At 61.6% G+C, this 18052-nt stretch overlaps 1 protein-coding gene across 2 annotated transcripts in view; it reads left to right on the top strand.

Annotated features, from left to right (window-relative positions):
- TP73 (tumor protein p73) overlaps positions 1–18052 on the top strand; it is an 80081-nt gene that overhangs the window by 40533 nt on the left and 21496 nt on the right. For both annotated transcript variants that reach the window (XM_055351157.2, XM_055351044.2), the window contains exon 4: positions 12736–12978. In XM_055351157.2, the coding sequence (XP_055207132.1) occupies positions 12736–12978 (243 nt within the window). The remainder of the gene's footprint in view (positions 1–12735; positions 12979–18052) is intronic.

Here is an 18052-nt window from a genome sequence, read left to right as displayed (position 1 = left end):
TGCCAGCTGAGTCTTTGGGCAGTGACACCGCTCTCTGAGCCTCAGTCTCCTCTATGATCAGGACGGCGTTCACCGTAGCTGCTCGGCTGTGGGGCCCAATGGGAGCCACTGGCTACTTGCTGCAGATGGGGACGCAGGGAGGCCTGGCCTGGAGAGCTGCCGCCTCAGCCCCTTCCTCCCGCAATCCCAGCCATGCAGCCTCAGCCCCTCCTCCCGCAATCCCAGCCATGCTCTTCACTTGCTTCCCACACTGTCCTTCCGCATGGGGGACTGGATAATCCTGTGGTGGCTCTGGCCAAACAAGGCCACGTTCTGAGTCTGCAGCTCCCACGGACTGGGGTTGATCAATGCCCAACCCCGAGGTGGACACAGAGACATTACCCACTTCTGCCTGTAGCAAGGAAGGAGCCAATGGCTGGATGAGTGGGCCCCTCTAGAAGAGGCTGAGCGCTGGAGACGTCGGAGCTGGGTGCTGTCTACCAACACCCGGGAGTCTCCCTGACTTCCCAGATGTCCAGTTCATGGCCCCTTGCCCCCCACTTCCTCCTGGGGCCGCTGTTCTTCAGCTTTAGGGTCTCAGGAGGTTAGCCAGGGTGATGGGAGACACCCCTAGCTCTCCTGCACCCTCTCTATGGAGGGGCTCGAGCCTGTCTCGCCGCAGGGCCTGGGCTGTGCACCCTTGGGCCTGGCCTGTTCCCACCCTGCCCCTCCGCATGGTGGGCATCCATGCGTTGCGGGAACGTGGTGACCCCTGTGCCGAGGAGCAGCACAGACGGGTCTGGAGCTTTGGACACCCCCACTCCCGTGCACCCCATGGAGCCAGTGTCCACTCTGTTCCTGCAGAAAGTGAAACCTCTGGGTGGGATGGGCCTCCAGGACAGGGCCCTGGGGCAGGGGGAAGCCAATCAGTGCAGCAAACTGCAGTTACTAGGCACCTACTGTGTACGTGGGGCTACGGAACCAAGGGACGCAGCTGGCAGACGTTCTGGGAGGGCCCCCGGCTGCAGTGCTGGGGATAGACCACAGGGGGGCAGGGCCAGGGCCAGGAGCCGCCTGCAGGCTGGGACGATCCAGGGAATGGGGCAGCCCCGCTGGCCAGGTGGTACCACACCATGGGATTCTGGGCAAGATTTGCTGATGGGCTGGATATGAGGGGAGGGGTGGGGGGGACCCCAGGTTTTCTGCCCTGAGATTGGTAGAACTGCAGCAGGGCAGGGGTGAAAACGCCGCGGTCGGCCGTGGCTGTGTTGGAGACGCCCGGCAGCCATTGCATAGCTGAGAAGGAGCCGCATGCGGGGAGGAGGACGACGAGCGAGCAGTTCCCAAAGCCCCATGAGGGAGGGGTTTCCAGTGGTCCTGGGGCCTGAAAAGTGTGACCACCTAGTGGCTCAGGCCTGTGTGCATCAGAGGAGGTGGTGGGTGGTGGTCAGGCGTAGGGTGGAGTTTGAAGGTGACCTTAGAGGAAGAGCAGGGGAGGATTCCAGAAAGATGCTGAGGTTCCATTTGCAGCCTTGCAGAAGGCTCTGCTGCTCCCCAAGGCAGGAAAGGCCGGCAGGGTCCGGATGTGAGGTGGGTAAGGAGTTGGGGCCACACTGGCAGGAGCGGCCATGTGGACACTCAGTTGCTGGTGTGGGCAGGCAGGCTGTGGAGACGACCTCTAGGGAGTCCTGGGCATGGGCGCTTACAGTCAGGGCTCTGGGGGATCTGCACGGAGGCAGGGAGAGACAGCGGCTGGAGCTGAGCACTGGGCCCTGCGACATCCGAGACACCAAGCAGAGGGGGAGATGCGGAGGGGCAGTCTGGGAGGCCAGGAGGCACGAGAGGCCGGCTGGGAGAACAGAAAAGGGACTGGGGCTTGGCAACCCAGAGGCTGCTGAGTTCCCACGGTTTGGAGAGGGCAGGGCCCAACTGGGAATGGCTCATGGGATTGCTGAGCATGGCCAAGGGAGCCCCCAGCATCCTCTCCAGGCCTTGTGTCATGAAAGACCCCGAGCAGCGGTGGGGCTCAGGCCATGTGGGGCCAGGGGAGGGACCAGTTGTTCTAACTGGAGATCCAGGGATCAGAGGAGCCACCCCACTCACCCGCCCGCTGTGCCTAGTGCACGCCCGCCTCCAGCCCCCCTGCCACCCTCGGCCAGCTGCTATTTCTGTCTCCTTCGTTCTGTCCCCCACTGGACCTCCCCCCAGTCACCAGCCTAGTAGGACCTCAACTTGCTAAACCCAAACTAAACTTATCTTCCCCTGAGAGGGGATGGTGTCACGTCTCAGCCAGCGGGAAATCCACTCTCCCTTTTGCTCAGGCCAGAGCCCTGGAGGCACTCTCCGTGCCTGAGGTCCTGTGAATCCCGCCTGCAAATGTGCCTGGGGCCCCTGCGTGGCCTACCTTGCACCCGTGGCCTACCTTGCACCCGTGGCCCACCTCACACCCGCTGCTCAGATACATCTCACAATTGCTGCCTTTGCTGACGCCCACCCTGTGTTCTCAACACCGGAGCCAGAGGGAGCGCTTTGCAGCCCCGGGCGTCTCTGCTCAGCTCCAACCACCTCTCCCGCTATCCCCCTGGGCTCCGTCTCTCCCTGCACGGGCCCTCGGCCCTTCCTCTGGCTGCAGGCTCTCTGCCCTGCTGGTCCCCAGCCTGGAAACACCCCCAGGCCCACCCAATACCTGGGGCAGATCTTTCCCTTCCTGCAGGCCCGCCTTCACCTTTTCCCGAGCCCGTCCTTGCCTGGACGCCAGCCCTGGCCCCTGTGCCTGGCTCTGTGTTTCCGAGACCACTTTTGATCCCAAGCCCCTGCACGCTCGCTGGCTGGTTTGTTTACTGTCGTCAGCATGGAGGGCCGGGGTCGTGTCTCGTGCCGGCTGCCATCTTCCTGCACCTGGGAGGGTGCTAGGATGTCAAGCCTAGGAAATGGGTGTGAAGAGGAGACCTGCCTTTGCAGGAGCTGACCAAGGCCAGTGCACTGGGCGGGACCATCTGTCACTCCTGAGCCCACTAACTGGGGAGGGGACAGGCAGAGCGGGGCTGGGCGATTCCTGAGCAAGCATGCTGCTGTCTCTCTGGCTCTGGGGCCTCTGCCCTCTGCCTTGATGGCCCCCCACAGCCGTCCTGGACCGCCTTCTCCACCTTTGGGCTCCTGCTCCAATGTCCGCTTATCACCGAGGGCCATCGGAGGTGGCACGCCCCGTGACTGCCTCCCCCTCCCTGTACCCTGCACTGCACTTGTCATAATTCAAGTTCTCGGCTCAGCCACCCATTCTCGGCTCAGCCACTAATGTGTGCTGGGAGGTGTCCAGGAAGCCCTGCTAAGCACCCGTCAGCATCTCCAGCACAGCAGGAGGCTGTTACAGGTGGCGCCTGACTCACATCTGCAGGACAGGTGGATGGATGGGCAGACAGATGGGCAGGGGCATGTGTGCAAGGACACAGGATGTCAGGGCTGACACCTGGGTTGGGCTCTGGGGTGCTGGCAGCAGGGTTCGGAGAGGGGGGAGAAGCGTGTATGAGCTGTGCCTTCCCCCTCGTCTTCCCGGGCACTCGGCACTCTGGGTAGGAGGGCCTGGACCAGCCCATTTCCAGGTGGTTAAATAAAGTCTGTGCATCCTGTTGGCCACCTGCCTCTCATAGGCAGCAGCACAGGGCCTGATGGGGATACGGCCTGGATACCCCACTGGGGCCTCCCGCAGACACTCAGGGTCCAGGCTACCCCTCGCCACGACCTGGAAGGGAGGGGCTGGTGAGCCAGGCCTCTGGAGGAGGCCTCTCAGGGGAGGTGGGCTTTGAGCGGGATCCGGGAGGCAGGGGGCAGAAGCTGAGGGACGTGGAGAAGGGTCTGGGGAGGAGGCGGCGGTACCGTGAGTGGACTCCGGGGCGGTTAGCAGGTGGAAGGCAGTGAGGGTTGAGGAGAGGGTGGGGCGAGGCCCTTGCACCAGGCCACAGTGGGCGGCTCAAATGTGGGTCCATGGAGGCCCAGGGGGCACCAGGCTACCCTGGAGTCATCTGAAGTCACCTGGGCGTGTGGAGGGACACGCGTCTGCAAGGCCCCCATGTGGCGCTAAGCTCAGAGTGGGTGCTGCAGACGGGCTCAGCCACTGCAGGCAGGTGCAGGCAGGATAGCAGCGGTGGCCCTGGGCCTCGCAGTCCTGCAGACACACGTCTGGGCAGCCTTGCGGGGCTTCTGGGGGCGCGTTTCTCCGGTGTGAGGTGTGGAAAGTTCCACATGGCCCTGGCACGGGATTGGGCAAGGCCTCGCCTCAGCCCCGGGTGAGAGCAGAGGGTGCTGTGGGTGAGAGCAGAGGGTGCTGTGTGCACATTGTCGGGAGAGGGAGGCTTCCCCCCAGCCGCATGTCGAATCTTGTTGGCGTTTCCATTCGTTTAATCACGAGCTCCGGGAGATGCTGTGGGAAGTACCGGCAGGACGGAGGTCTTGCCCCGGTGGGATGGGCTCTCTTCCTCCGAAGCCCAGGCTGCTTGTCAGTCACTCACCCCTGGGCGAGGTTGGGGCCCAAGTTCAGACATGCCCGCGAGAGATCAGGGAGTTTGAGGAGCAGCATACCCTCAAAAAACCACAACAGTCTGGTCTCGATATTCTCCAGGGAGTGAGGACACGGACCTCCTTGTTCTGCAAGAGCTGGGGTCACAGCTCAGAGCCCCTGTCCAGGCTGGAGGGAGAAGGCCAGGGGGCCAGAGGGAGGCCAGCTGAGCCCTCAGGAGACTCCAGGCAGACCCCGATGCCAGACTCCAGCCCTCAAACATGCTGCCTTCTGGAAACATCTGTCACGGGCACACCATGCACCATGCCGTGGCTGCCAGTGGTGGATGAAGAAGAGCATGTCTCTGCCCCGTCTGGAGCTCCCGGTTCCTGTCCTAGTTGAACAGAATGAACGAGAGTGTGGGATAAATGCCGGGCGGGGAGCAGGGATGCTCGGGCGGGGGCAGGAGCTGGAGAGGTGACAGGAGCGAGGGAGGCGGAGGTGGAGCTGGGGAGGGGCCAGCGGGGCGTCAGGATTTCAGCTGACGTCCCCACTACGCTTTTCCACGTGCCTCCCTCTCTGACTCGGATCCTAAGTGATTAGGATCAGAGGAATCTCCGTTTCCAAGAGAAGGGGGACTGCATGGCCAGGCGTGGGCTCGGGTCCCAGTCTCCTGATCTCTGCCAAGCCCAGGGCCCCAGGAAGCGGCCCCATCCTTGGGAGCTGTCCTGGCCTCAGCTCCCAAGGATGGGGTCCTTCGGGAAGCTGTTATTGCTGTCTACGGGGCAGGAGCTCCATCTTTCGAGCCTCTGCACGGAGACAAAGTTTTCCAAATGAGCATTTGTGCCCCGCCCTCCCCACCACCCCTGCCAGGCCCAATGCAGGGACCAGGCTGGAGGTGCCTTCCCCGCCCCACATCTCCTCCGCCGGAGGAGTCAGCCGAAACCATGGCCTTTGGAGATGTGGCCAGAGTCATTGTGAATTTTGCTGGCAGGTTTCTCTGTTGTCATTTCCACTAAAAAATACGTTCCATTCTGGACAGTACCACATCTGTCCCCTGTCATCCGATGGCACGGTCGTAACCTCCCATGCCTTGCTTTGTGTTCTGTCTTAAATATCCTAGGCCCTGATAAAAGGCACTGTGGATACCGGGAAGCGAGAGGAGGGGACTAGGGGGGAACAGGGATACAAACTTGAAAAAGATTTATTTCCCATCTACTTGTAAAAAAATCACTCAAATGCCCCATGCCTGTAATCCCAGCACTTTGGGAGGCTGAGGTGGGCAGATCACCTGAGGTCAGGAGTTCGAGACCAGCCTGGCCAACGTGGTGAAACCGCCGTCTCTACTAAAAATACAAAAATTAGCGTCTGTAATCCCAGCTACTGGGGAGGCTGAGGCAAGATAATCGCTTGAACCCAGGAGGTGGAAGTTGCAGTGAGCTGAGATCCCACCACTGCACTCCAGCCTGGGCGACACAGTGAGACTTCGTCTCAAAAAAAAAAAAGTCACTTGAGACGGTTTACACATTTTAAATAGTCAACAGGTGCAATGGGAATCTTTTAACAAAACCACAAAATCCAACTTAATCTGAAATAGGACAGAACCCATGCGGCGGGAGGGTGATGATGGGGCCCAGCTCCCCTCCAGCTCCTGGCCGGTGAGGACAAAGAGTCTTTCAAGGGGCTGTCCCCGCCCTCCACATTCTGAGGAAGGCGGCCTGGACCCTGGGCACTGTCTGGGCTTGGGGCTGTGGCCGACATGGCGGGCGGTAGCACACCGTGGCCACTTCCCCCAGTTGGATGGCCTGCATGGATTTCAGGGTCTGTTTCATCCAACCAAGAGTTTCTGGGCGTCCTGTCGGTACTGGCTATCTGGACACCTCGGGGAACAGGAGAGACCCCGACCCCTGTGAGCACCTGCCCCCGAGAGCACCTGCTCTTCCCCATCCGTCCCTGTGCCCAGGGCTTAGCGACTGTCCTCTGAGTAGTGAATCTGGATTCCCGTCCCTGTTCCTCGGCAGAGCCTGCCCAGCTGTCGTTCCTCCTGGCTGGGTTTTTGTGCCAAGGCGTGGAGGTCATGCCTCGTGCATGGAAGCTTCCTGGACATTGGTTCCAGGAGGGCTCCTGGGCAAGAGTCACTTCCGATGAAAAGTCTCAGGTTACCGTATTTCTGGACCCTCTTGATCCCCACAACCATCCTACGAAGTCCACGTTGATTTCTTTTTTGTTTTTTTTCGAGACAGAGTCTTGCTCTGTCACCCAGGCTGGAGTGCTGTGGCGTGATCTCGGCTCACTGCAACCTTTGCCTCCCGGGTTCAAGCAATTTTCCTTGCTCATCCTCCCAAGTAGCTGGGATTACAGGTGCCCACCACCACGCCCAGCTAATTTTTTTTTTGTATCTTTAGTAGAGACGGGGTTTCACCATATTGGCCAGGCCAGTCTTGAACTCCAGACCTCAGGTGATCCGCCCGCCTTGTCCTCCCAAAGTGCTGGGATGACAGGCATGAGCCACCATGCCTGGCCAGTACACGTTGATTTCATCCCCACTCTGCAGATGAGAAAACGAAGACCTAGGGAGGTGGAGCGATGGGCCAGGTCACACAGGTGGAGCTGAGACTTGGCCGCAGGACTCCTGACCTCAGAGCCCTGCTTGGCCCCCCGGGTCCCTGGGAGGTCTCTCCTGCCCCTCTCCTGGATGGGCAGAGAGGCCTGGTTCCCAGGATGGTGGCGTGGGGGCATCAGTAGACCCAGAAGAACCTGCTGTTCTGGGATGGGCAGCCCTGGCCACCACTTCCTGCCCACCTTGTGGGAACCCCCAGACCTCAGCCATCACCATCCCCAGCTTGGCCGACGGTAGGTGCTGGGGCTTGGATTGGGGTGTCCAGCCAGTGGGATGGGGCTTCAGGGCTGAGCTGAGCTCTGGCCTCCCCCACGCTGCTCCTCTCTGCTCTCAGACAGGCAGGCCAGGGGGCAGGCGGGACCCTCCACAGCCCTCCTGGAGGGGGCCCAGCTACTGGGTGGCCTCTCAGTCTCTGACCCCTCATTTTGGAGCAAGGTCACTGGCCTGATGCCACCCCAGGGGCATGGGTGGATCAAACCAGTGAGGTCTGGGAACTGTGTTGATACCTGTGACTGGCCAAGGCGAGAGAGCAGCCCCATTTACCACTGCCTGCTGCCCACGCCCCAGCCCCCAGCCCCCAGCCCCCAGCCCAGAGCTAATCTCCAGCGCAGGTGCACCCAGGGAGGCCCCCAACCCATCTGCAGGGAGGAGAGATGAGGCCTCCTGGGTGGGTGCGTGGGGGCTGCAGTATTTCCCCTGGCAGAGCACTCCTGCCCCGCAACACGGCCCTGGGGCCCCAGCAGGGCCTGGTGCGTCCGCGGCCTGGAGGCTGGCAGGAAGGCCACCCGCGGGCTCCCTGGCTCCCGCGCACTCCTTGGGTCAGGCCCAGGAGCCCTGCACACACATGTAGGCACTTGTGGCCGCCGCGGGCCGGGCGTGTCCTAATTAGCCCACTATGTTGGGAGCTCTTGTTGAAAGCAAAACAAACCAAAAAAGTCCTGGTTGTGCCCGGGTTCCTCCCCGTGGCTTCCGGGGGCCCTCTGGTTGTGGGAGACCCCGGGCTCCTGTGCAGGCCTGTGTTAGGTTCAGGGTTCCCCATTTCAGCAGCTTGACCCCAAGCAGGAGCCAGGCCCCAGGCAAAGCTCCTTGCCGCCAGGCCGGAAGCGAAAGGGAAGACCAGAGTCCCCCGAGCCAGGTGGAGGGGCTTGTGGAGGATGCCTGGGGAGGCCTAAGGGGGAGGTCAGAGACCCAGAAAGCCCCCTACACTTCCCAGATGCTGCGTTCCCAGCTGCATTCAAAACTGCAGCTGCAAAGCCTCTGCCACCCACTGGGGTTGCGACAGGGGCGGTGACCACAGGCAGGGCCAGCGTGCAGGGAGACAGGTCCCCTGGAAGCAGGAGAAGAGGACAGCGTCCCCTGGGCAGAGGACAGGCCCAGTAACCCTGGGGAGGAGGGGGCTTCAGAGGCCCCCACCCCGTGTCACTGAGCCTGAGGATGAGAGGGGACCAGAGGGAGAGGCCGACATCGGGGCCCTGCCCGAGGAAGGCCTGCTAAGGGAGCCTGCCTGGGGCCCTGGGCCACAGAGGACGGCACCGAGAGGGCTTCAGGCCTGCCGTCCGGACGCTTATCCACTAATTAGGATTCCCGCGTGGGGCCGCCTGCCGCAAGGGCCTGGCTCACTCCCGCTGGGCTGTGCTAGGCGCAGAGATTCCTATCAGCTCTTCTCCTCTTGCCTCAATGACTAATTCCTTGGCACCTTCCTCAGATCATTCAAGAATGTGGACAAGTTAAAATATGAAACACGTTGTCGGGGGTCTGCGTCCTGCTTCTCCCGAACAAGGGAGGCGCGGCCTTTTTGCCCCACTGGCTGTCCTGTTCTCAGGGGTAGAGCAGGGACGGGAGTCGCCGGGGGGACCCTGGAGCCTGCCCTTGCCTGTCATCCTGACCTGAGAAGCCTCAGCTGGGCAGCCCTTGAGCCCCGGGATGTTCTTGCCCGGGGGGGGACTCAAATGAGTCAGGAATGGGGAAGTCGTGCATCCCTGAGGCCATCCCAGGGCCCAAAACAGGGAAGACCTTTCCAGGAAGGCCACCGCTGGTCACCTGGAAGAGAGAGGGCATCACGGAGAGGGGAGGGTGGGCAGGCTGGCACCCGGTACCCGGTGATGGGAGGGGCCGGCTCATGTCCCACACTCACTCCTGGGCAGCTGGACTGGGGGAGCCGTCCTGCATTCGCTTGTTCGTTTGTTCTGCCAGCTCGCTTGTTCAGCGAGCCTTTCAAGCAGCCACGCTGTCATAGGAGCACGGACGGAGGGTGTCGGCTCCGAGCCGTGTATGTAATTCTGCTTTTTCTAGTAGCCGCATTCAAAAAGGTGGAAAGGAGCTGGCGGAAGTCATTTAATTGTTTCCTGTATTCACCCGTAACTGTGATCGTTTCAGCCTGTAATCAGTAGGAAATGGTGAGTGAGGTGTTTTCCATTCTTTCCGTGGTCCTGAGCCCTTGGAATCGGGGTGCGCTCACACCCTGGGCTCAGGTCCATCCACATTTCACACACCCCCACCCTGTGTGGCCAGTGGCCACTGTGTCCAGGGTCCTCGTGGGTTCACAGTTGAGTAGGGGAGACAGAAGCCTTGGGGGACACGCGAGCCTGCTCTTCCGGAGAATGGCTAGAAAGATGCTCAAACTGGGTGACGAAAGAGAACACCTGAGGCCCGGGCGCTGCTCCTGCCAGTGTGGCCAGGGCTGACCCCTTGGAACGGTGACCTCTGAGCCCAGACAGGGCTGATGAAGGGTCGTGTGCAGACCACAAGTGCAGGCTTCCAGGCAGGGCCTGGGCCCGTGGTCATAAGCAGGTCTCAGACACCTCAGAGGCCTCTTGGGCCTCGGTGAGGAGTCTGGGAGCTGGGGACTCTGGGGCGGGGCCTGGGCTATGCGACCAGAGCCTGGCACTGCCCCTTGTCACCCCCACCATCACCCAACCTCCCATGTGTGTAGCTGAGGCAGGGGTCCATCCTCTGTGCCAGAAGCCTACTGGTAGCTCGCCGGTGCCCAGGGTGACACCCAACCAGACACCAGGAGGAGCAGGAGTAGCCTTTCTACATCTTTCTCTGAGGGGGGCAGTGGCTGCTTCCCCAGACCCCCTCACAATAGCCCAGGAGCCAGGAGAGGCGAGGGTCACCCTTCCCTGGGATGTTATATTTTGTTTCGTTTTTTGAGACAAAGTCTTGCCCTGTCTCCCAGGCTGGAGGCAGTGGCGTGATCTTGGCTCTCTGCCGTCTCAGATTCCTGGGCTCAAGAGATCCTCCCGCCTCTGCCCCCCAGAATGCTGGGATTACGGGCGTCCCCGCATGATGTTTTTAAGCTGGCACCATGGCTTATCCACGTGGCAGCGTGTGGGAGCTTCCTTCTGTCTTATGGCCGAGGAAGAGGCCACTGTACAGACACACTGTTTCTTTATCCATTTGCCATTCAGTGGACCCTGGGCTCCTGGGAAGGACCTGTGGTGCAGGAAGTTAGGAAGGTTGTGGGGAGCACGACAGACCAGGAAGGAGGCTGCAGTGGTGCCAGAGAGGTGGGCAGGGCCCGTGCTGCAGGGGGTCCCCGTTCCACTGGTGGGTGGGCTCCCCAGGTTGACAGCTCACAGCCAGCTTAATGGTGCCAGATGATGGCAGCTTCAGCCGAGGCCTCATGCCAAGACCCTTGCAGTGGAGCCAGGGCACGGGTCGCCCTGGCGCCTCAGGCCTGCTGGGGCTGTTGGCTGTCCTGGGCTGGAACACGCAGGGAGAGGGCCTGCCTGGCCTTTGGTGGCCCTGGGAACAGTGGTGATGGCTCTGGTGAGCAGCAGTCCCCTGCCTCCTGCCCCTCCGGCATCCCAGGCTGAGCTGCCTCCACGTTGGACGGCACTCAGTGGAGGACTCAGTAGAGGACTCAGAGAGGATGCAAACTCCGGACTTGCCTGGCGTCCTTCTCCATTGGATGCTGGAGGGGCCGGGGGATGCGGCCCTCATCAGGGACCTCAGTGGATGTGTGTCCTAGGACCTGCAGAGCCAAGGGCCTCTGGGTCACTAAACCCAACCACCTCTGATGGAGAAGGCTGAGGTGCAGGAAGGGGCTGAGCCTGGGAGTCCCGGCGAGGCCCCTGCACCCTCGTGTGCGGGCAGTGCACGTTGTGTGTTTTGGATTGGAGGGGGCAGGCTGGTGGGAGGGAAGAGTGTGCTCACAGCACACCACAGGTTCTCTAAAGAGGGACACAGGGCAGAATGACCGCCCCCCCACCCCCGGCCCGCCTCCGCCTGGCTCTGCCCCTTCCTGCCGTGCAATCCCAGTTCACGGTCTGGGGGTCTCAGCCTGCACCTTGCTGACTGCTGGTGACCTTTGTGCCGTCTGCTGGGGCCGCTAGATCACTGGGGTCAATCGTTTCCCCAGCCCCATAGCTCAGTTTCCGCATCTGTAAAATGGGGACAATCACGGTGCCCGCCGCAGGCCTGGGGAGAGGGGTAATAGGGACAATCACGGTGCCCGCCGCAGGCCTGGGGAGAGGGGTAATAGGGACAATCACGGTGCCCGCCGCAGGCCTGGGGAGAGGGGTAATAGGGACAATCACGGTGCCCGCCGCAGGCCTGGGGAGAGGGGTAATAGGGACAATCACGGTGCCCGCCGCAGGCCCAGGGAGAGGGGGGTAAAGGCGTTTGTTTGCGTTGAGCCTCGGGGGTCACAGGGAAAGCGATGTTTATACATGTGCAGTCTTCCTCCAGCACCCGCCTCTGGATTTGGAAGGAGGGTCTTCCTCGGCAGCCCACCAAGTGAGGTCTGCCCTGCCCTGGATCTGAGACATCGAGGCCGGACCAGCACCCCCTCCCTCAGCTGGGGCCTCCCTTAAGCTCCTGGCAGAGGCTGATCCATGCTGGGGTCCCGGGGCCCCACAGAGGGTGGCGCAGGGGACACACCCACAGGGGTTCCTGTTCCTTGGTGTGTGGTCCTGGCGGGGGAGCTGCGGGTAGGGGCCTAGCGAGAGAACCCCGGGCCAGGGGGCAGCAGGGGTGAGGCTTTGCCGGCCCCTGAGCATGGAGCGGCCTTTCCAGTCGGGGTGAGGCCATTCACCAAGAGACGAGGCCGCCCAACTGGGAAAATTGGGCTCAGCCATTGAACAGCAGTCCCACCTTATCCCACCACCTAGAGGGCCAGACCTAGTGAGAGCCCGGATCTGGTCTCCAGCACCTCAGGGGCACCCACGCACCCAAGCCCAGGTGTGCGCACCCTGCACTCAGGGCCCACTTGTGCCCAGCCCACCTCCCCCACTGCCTGGCTCCCTGGGGCTGGATCTCCCTACTTTGAGCTGTGAGGTCCAGACCCGGATGCCGCCCGGAGGGTGCAGTGAAGCCCGTGTGGGCATCAGGGCCTGGGAGCCTCCCCCACCCGACGCCTCCCCTCCAGGTGTGCAGAGAGTCTATTCCGCCTCATCAACGTCTGGGTGGATCCCCAGAAACCCTGGCACCGGGAGGCTGATGGAGGGGAGGGCGAGGTGAATATGTCAGTTTATCCCAATGCAAGTAGTGGCCTGTTGGGATGGGGGAGAGACCCGGGGAAATATTTGGGATGACTGGAGCCGCTGGCCCTTTAAGGCTCCTGTAACAGGACACCTCCTAGACGGGACAGGACGACTGACTGTGTGTGTTTCCCCCTCCCTCCTCCCCTTTCCCGCGCCAGGCCCAGTTCAATCTGCTGAGCAGCACCATGGACCAGATGAGCAGCCGCGCGGCCTCGGCCAGCCCCTACACCCCAGAGCACGCCGCCAGCGTGCCTACCCACTCTCCCTACGCACAGCCCAGCTCCACCTTCGACACCATGTCGCCGGCGCCTGTCATCCCCTCCAACACCGACTACCCCGGACCCCACCACTTCGAGGTCACTTTCCAGCAGTCCAGCACGGCCAAGTCAGCCACCTGGACGGTGAGTTCCCCTAGTCCCTGAGGGCTGCGGGCTGTGGGCTGCGGGCTGGAGAGGAGGTGGCTGCGTTCCCCGCACCTCAAGAGGTCTGAGCTCGCCCCACTGTCTGCTCGGGGTTCCCACCTGGCCCGGGCCAGGAGGAGCATCGGGCAGGAGGCGGGTCTCAGGGCCGGGCAGTCTGGGTGTGCCCACCCCTCTAGACGTGAGTGGCCAGAGCCAGTCAGCCTCCAAAGGGCCGCAGAGGGGACGGACTTGGCCCTGCTGGTGAGATCTCTGCCAAGACTGGCCAGCGGCTTCCCCATGCTCAGGTGGGATCTTTGGTTTGAAATCCTGTCCTGGACAGAGGCAGGGGCTCTGCTGCCAAGAGTTGTCTGTCCGAGACAGGCCCACAGCCCTAGGGTCTGCAGAACCTGCCTCCTCCAGGCAGCGAGACGCATCTGCGGGTGGGTGGATTTGGGCTTTGCTGGCACTGTCTCTGGAGTGTCATTTCCAGGAATTGGCATGCACCAAGGAGGTGGAGTGGAACCACCGTGCCAAGGGCTCGGATCCTCACTGCGGTGCCCCTGGGGACAGACTGGCCCACGGTGGGGATCTTGCTAACTCTGATAACATCACCTGTGCACAAGGCCAGTCTCCTCGAGCCAGGCACCATGCTCAGGGCTTTGAGTTGAGCTAACTCTTGCACCCACCAACAACACACAGGGCTGACTCCATCACTGCTCCCCTTTTACAGCCAAGGAGGCTGAGGCTCGGGGAGGGAAGTGGTTTGCCCAGAGTTCTGCTCATAGTAAGTGGGGGCAGCCACCTCTGCATCTGTATTCCTAACCACTGAGCTGCCCTGCCCAGACAGCTTCAGGGGAGGGGGTCTGTCAGGAGGGGCAAGGTGAAGGCTGCGTGACCCCAACCAGGAGTGGAGGGCATGCAGGGGCTGGGCGGGAAAAGCAGCCCCAAGAGCCCTCCGGGTCTCCCCTCCTGCACCGAGGAGGGGGCAAGTGAGCCCTGCCTGGGCACCCAGGCCGTGGCTGCAGGAGGGGCTCTATGGGACACATGTGGGTCTGGCCCACTGGGCAGCGTCCCCTCCCCCACGAGGCCCCGCCTCCCCGGGCACAGCTCAGTGCTGGCCCCCTGAAGTCCATGCAGGGTGGCTGCATTCCCACCCCCTGTCGGGAGTGCTGAGCAAGGGGCCCCTCAGGTTTTTCCGCTTTAAGAATCGGGTCCCACTGCCCTGCTGGCCATAGCTGCGGTTTTCCCACGCTCCTGGAGGGCCGAGGGGCAGGGCGGAGCCTAAGGTAGCCTGTCAGGCTCTGCAGGTAGCCGGACAGTCCTGCCGGGCTGGTCTGGGGTCTGGGTTCCAGGCCCCGCCCGCCCCCACCTGCGGTTGTTTCTGATTCTCACTCCAGCCACGGGCTCCCCCAACTGCTGGCTCCGGGCTAAGAGAAGGCTCAGCCCGGACTCCCTGGGCTTGATGGGAAGGGGCTCTGTGGGCTGTTGGGCTGAGGGGCAGAGGACCTGGCACCTCCTCCAGGGCCTCCCACCTCCATCTGGCAGGCAATGCCGACCCCAGTGCTAACACCCCGTTTTCTCCATCTGGAAATTACTCCTCCACGCACCTTACTGCACGATGGAGATAAGGATGGGAAGACCGTGCCATGGCTGTGGCCAGCACGGTGCTTAGCTTGCAGCAGGAGGCCCATGTGTTGTCTTAATTGTGGTGGTGGTGTGCTGGCCTGGGCCTCCCAGATGAGTGGTTCCGTGGCAGCTGCACCTGCCTGTGGGGCAAGGGGGACCAGGACTATCCTTCCACCCCACTTGGAGGTCTGAAGCCAGGTCAGAAAGCCCTAAGGCATCCTCACCTGCACACCTCCAGCAGCAGGAGCCTCACCACTGCTTCTCTCCCACGCTCAGGCTTGTTGCCTAAGTCCACTCTCTCCCCTGTAAGGACACTGACCTCCTGCCCTGGGGTTTATGATGCTGGTGGTTTCTGGAGAGTGTCTCCCTGGAGTCCTGGCAGGCAGCTTGTGGGAGCTCTTCCTCCCTTCCTCCCATGGTCTGGGGATGCTGATGGGGTCTTCACCATGCTTGGAATGCACTGCATGTGGTCTGAGCTGATCCTCATGGAAAGACAGGAGCAACCCCCTCTCTGGCTGGCTTCCCCCAACTGGGGTGTCTGCCACCCCCACCCCCTGCCAGGTGTGTGGCATCAGGTTCAAGGGACTTCATGGTTTTGTCTCAACTGCCTTGTCCTGCAGGACGGGGTGGCCTTGCCCTGTGGGATGGGCTGGTCTGCTCAGACCAGGCGTCCCGGGCTGGTCAGCTGCACCAGCGGGAGGGGAAAGCTGTGCCTGGTGCCCAGCAGAGGAGCAGTGACACCTCCTCGCTCCCTCCCTGCTGGGCTCTGTGGATGCTGGGGCGGGGGTGGGGGTGGGGCACGAACTGGGGAGGAAGATGCTGTCGCCTTCACCCAGGGCTCCTCCTCCGAAGCCCTGTGGATCCAGGGGGTGGAGGTGGGACAAACATTGATAATGAGATTTTTGGCACCTCAGCTCTCTGGGGCCAGAACCCCCTCCACCAGGGCTTCTTTCCTTGCCCAGGGAGGGGCAGGCAAGTGGTCGGCTCACAGTGCGGAACGGGGCCGCCGGGCAGCCCGCTTGCTCCCAGCTCTGGTGTCCCACCGTGCGGGTGCTGCCCAGCCCTGCTGCCTGTGCTTGCGTCCGGCCTCTGTGCCGTGACTCCTGGGGCTCCTGGCACGCCAGCCGGCTGGTAACTGATAGATAATTCATATTTTTCTCAAGTACAAGTCCACATTGGCTGCCGCCCTCCTTTCTCCCCGATCAGGAAAAACACCCTCACCAGCCCCCAAGTGACCACAGCTGCTAATGGGGTCTTTGACCTCTGCTTTGCTGAGGCCCACGGTGGGTCTCCCCAGCCCCGGCGGGGGTCCATCTGTCCTGAGCAGCTTCCCTCAGACCTCAGCTCTCCTTGGGCACTGAGGGGTCTGGAGGCTGCGGTTCACAGGTCTGTGCATATGTGTGCATACACACGCATGTGCACACACACAGACACAGCACCCTCCCACATGCATGCACACACGTGGATACACAAGTACCTTATGCACACGCAGACACATGTAAACACACAGGCATGCGTGTACATGCACAGGCCTCCCCCCATCACTGCCCAGGGTTCTAGTAGCTCCCACCCCATGGAAACCCAGGAGGAGGAGGCGGCGAGTCATGGGTAACCGAGCAGCCAGAGGAAGGATTTGTGTTTAGCCACGAGAGTGTAACCAGTGACCAGTGACAGGGCAAGGCCGGCATTTGGTGAGAGGGACCCTGCATGGTGAGAGGGGTGGAGCTGGCGTCTGCTGGGGTCCCAATCCCAGAGCTGCCCGTGAGCACCTTCTGCTTCGCCCCTCTGCCCTGGCATCCTCACCTGCAAAGAGAGGTATGGCCTGCCAGCCATGGTAGGGACAAAGGAGCTGGCTCTTGGGACTTCTTAGGGCAGGGCAGGGTACCTGGGGAGCGCTCCACACACGTGGGCTCTGAGTGCAGTGCTGATGGTGACACCAGTGCCCTACTCCCAGTTCAACACCCTCTGTGGGACAGTGTGGGCTCAGAGCGTGGGCAGAGCTCTCTGCAGGGCATGCATGACCTGGCCTCTGAGCCCTGATGGCCACTCCTGTCCTGGGAGCCCTGCGGGTTGGCAGTGGTGTGGACAGCTGGTTCCAGGAGGCCCTCGGGGCAGAGAATGAACAGGAGTTCCTCTAGCTGTCAGAACAGCCCGACGCGATGGGCATCGGATGCTGTGACACCCCGGCTCAGCTGTTCTGCCCCCAGCTCAGCCTCATCAGGGAAGGTGGCTATCCTTGGTGTTTGGGAAGTTTGGGGACGGGGCTCTGAGGTCAGGCAAGAAGGCATCGTGGAGTTGGAAGCCCTGGCCCAGCACAGCATCTGTGGGCACCTCAGGGCATGCTGAGTGACACCACCCACAGCCCACGAGGCAGGCTGCCATGGCAGGATGGTGAGGACACACACAGGTGTGATGGCCAGCTGCCCCAGCATTCCTCCAGACAGAAAGATGGCCCGGACACAGCCCCCTGAGTGCCCTCCAGCTGCTCTCAGACTCAGCATGTGTGTGTGTGTGTGTGTGTGTGCGAGCGTGTGCACACATGTGTGTCTTAGGGGAGAGCTGGCTGCACGTGTAGGAAAGCCCCCCCGTCCAGGAGGGACATATGGAAGGACGGCCAGGGAAGCACAAAGGCTCTGCACGGGATTCCTGGGGAGAATGAGGCTGAGTCAACACTAATGGGTCTGGAGCAACCTTCCCAGCGCCTCGGAGGCTTGCAAGCAGGAGAATAATAGCGGAGGTGTCCCAACACGATCGTGGTATCAATTGCGTTATCCTAAAAGTTTATGGAATGCATGAGTGGAATTAATACCTTTTACTGGCACCAGAAGCAATTATATGTGCGTAAAGCTGAGGGAAGAGTTCTAACAATGTTTATTGTGGAGATGAAACGTGGATTATTAGGGGAAACAAGAGTACTTAGGGCGAAATTGCAGCAATTGCTGATATCATGTGGCGCAGGGATCTGCAGTAGGGACGGAGCTTCCAGCAGGCCTGCTCTGGCTGTGGTCAGCGCCTCGGGGCTCATGGCCCGAGCCGGGGTTGGCTCTTCTCTCTTCACTTTCTGGAGCAGCCAGAGGAACTCACTCTTGGGCCCTGGAGGTCACAGAACTTAGCCTTGGAGGCCCCAGCTCTGAGACCCTGGGTCCTGCTGCCCCACCCCACACTGCCTGGTTCTTGGAGGAGACAGGAGGGAGAACCCCTTGGGGGACAGGATTCCCTTCCATAGGCATGAGACTGTTGGGGGAGAGGCATGATCCAATTTACGTTTTAGGAAGAATCATCTATTTTCTAGGACTTCTTTCCAGTTTGGGGACAGCCCTGTGGACCCAGCATGTCTGATTAGTAGCGTTGGCAGCAGCATTGCCCCTATGTGCAGGGCCTCCCACACTCCCCATTTTACAGATGAGGAAACTGAGGCTCCCAGAGGGCACACCAGGGTCACCTGTCA

Source organism: Gorilla gorilla, chromosome 1 (assembly GCF_029281585.2).
Source record: "Gorilla gorilla gorilla isolate KB3781 chromosome 1, NHGRI_mGorGor1-v2.1_pri, whole genome shotgun sequence".
Taxonomy (NCBI): domain Eukaryota; kingdom Metazoa; phylum Chordata; class Mammalia; order Primates; family Hominidae; genus Gorilla; species Gorilla gorilla.
The sequence above is the reverse complement of the archived record's forward strand: the minus strand, read 5'-3'. Positions and strand labels throughout refer to the sequence as shown.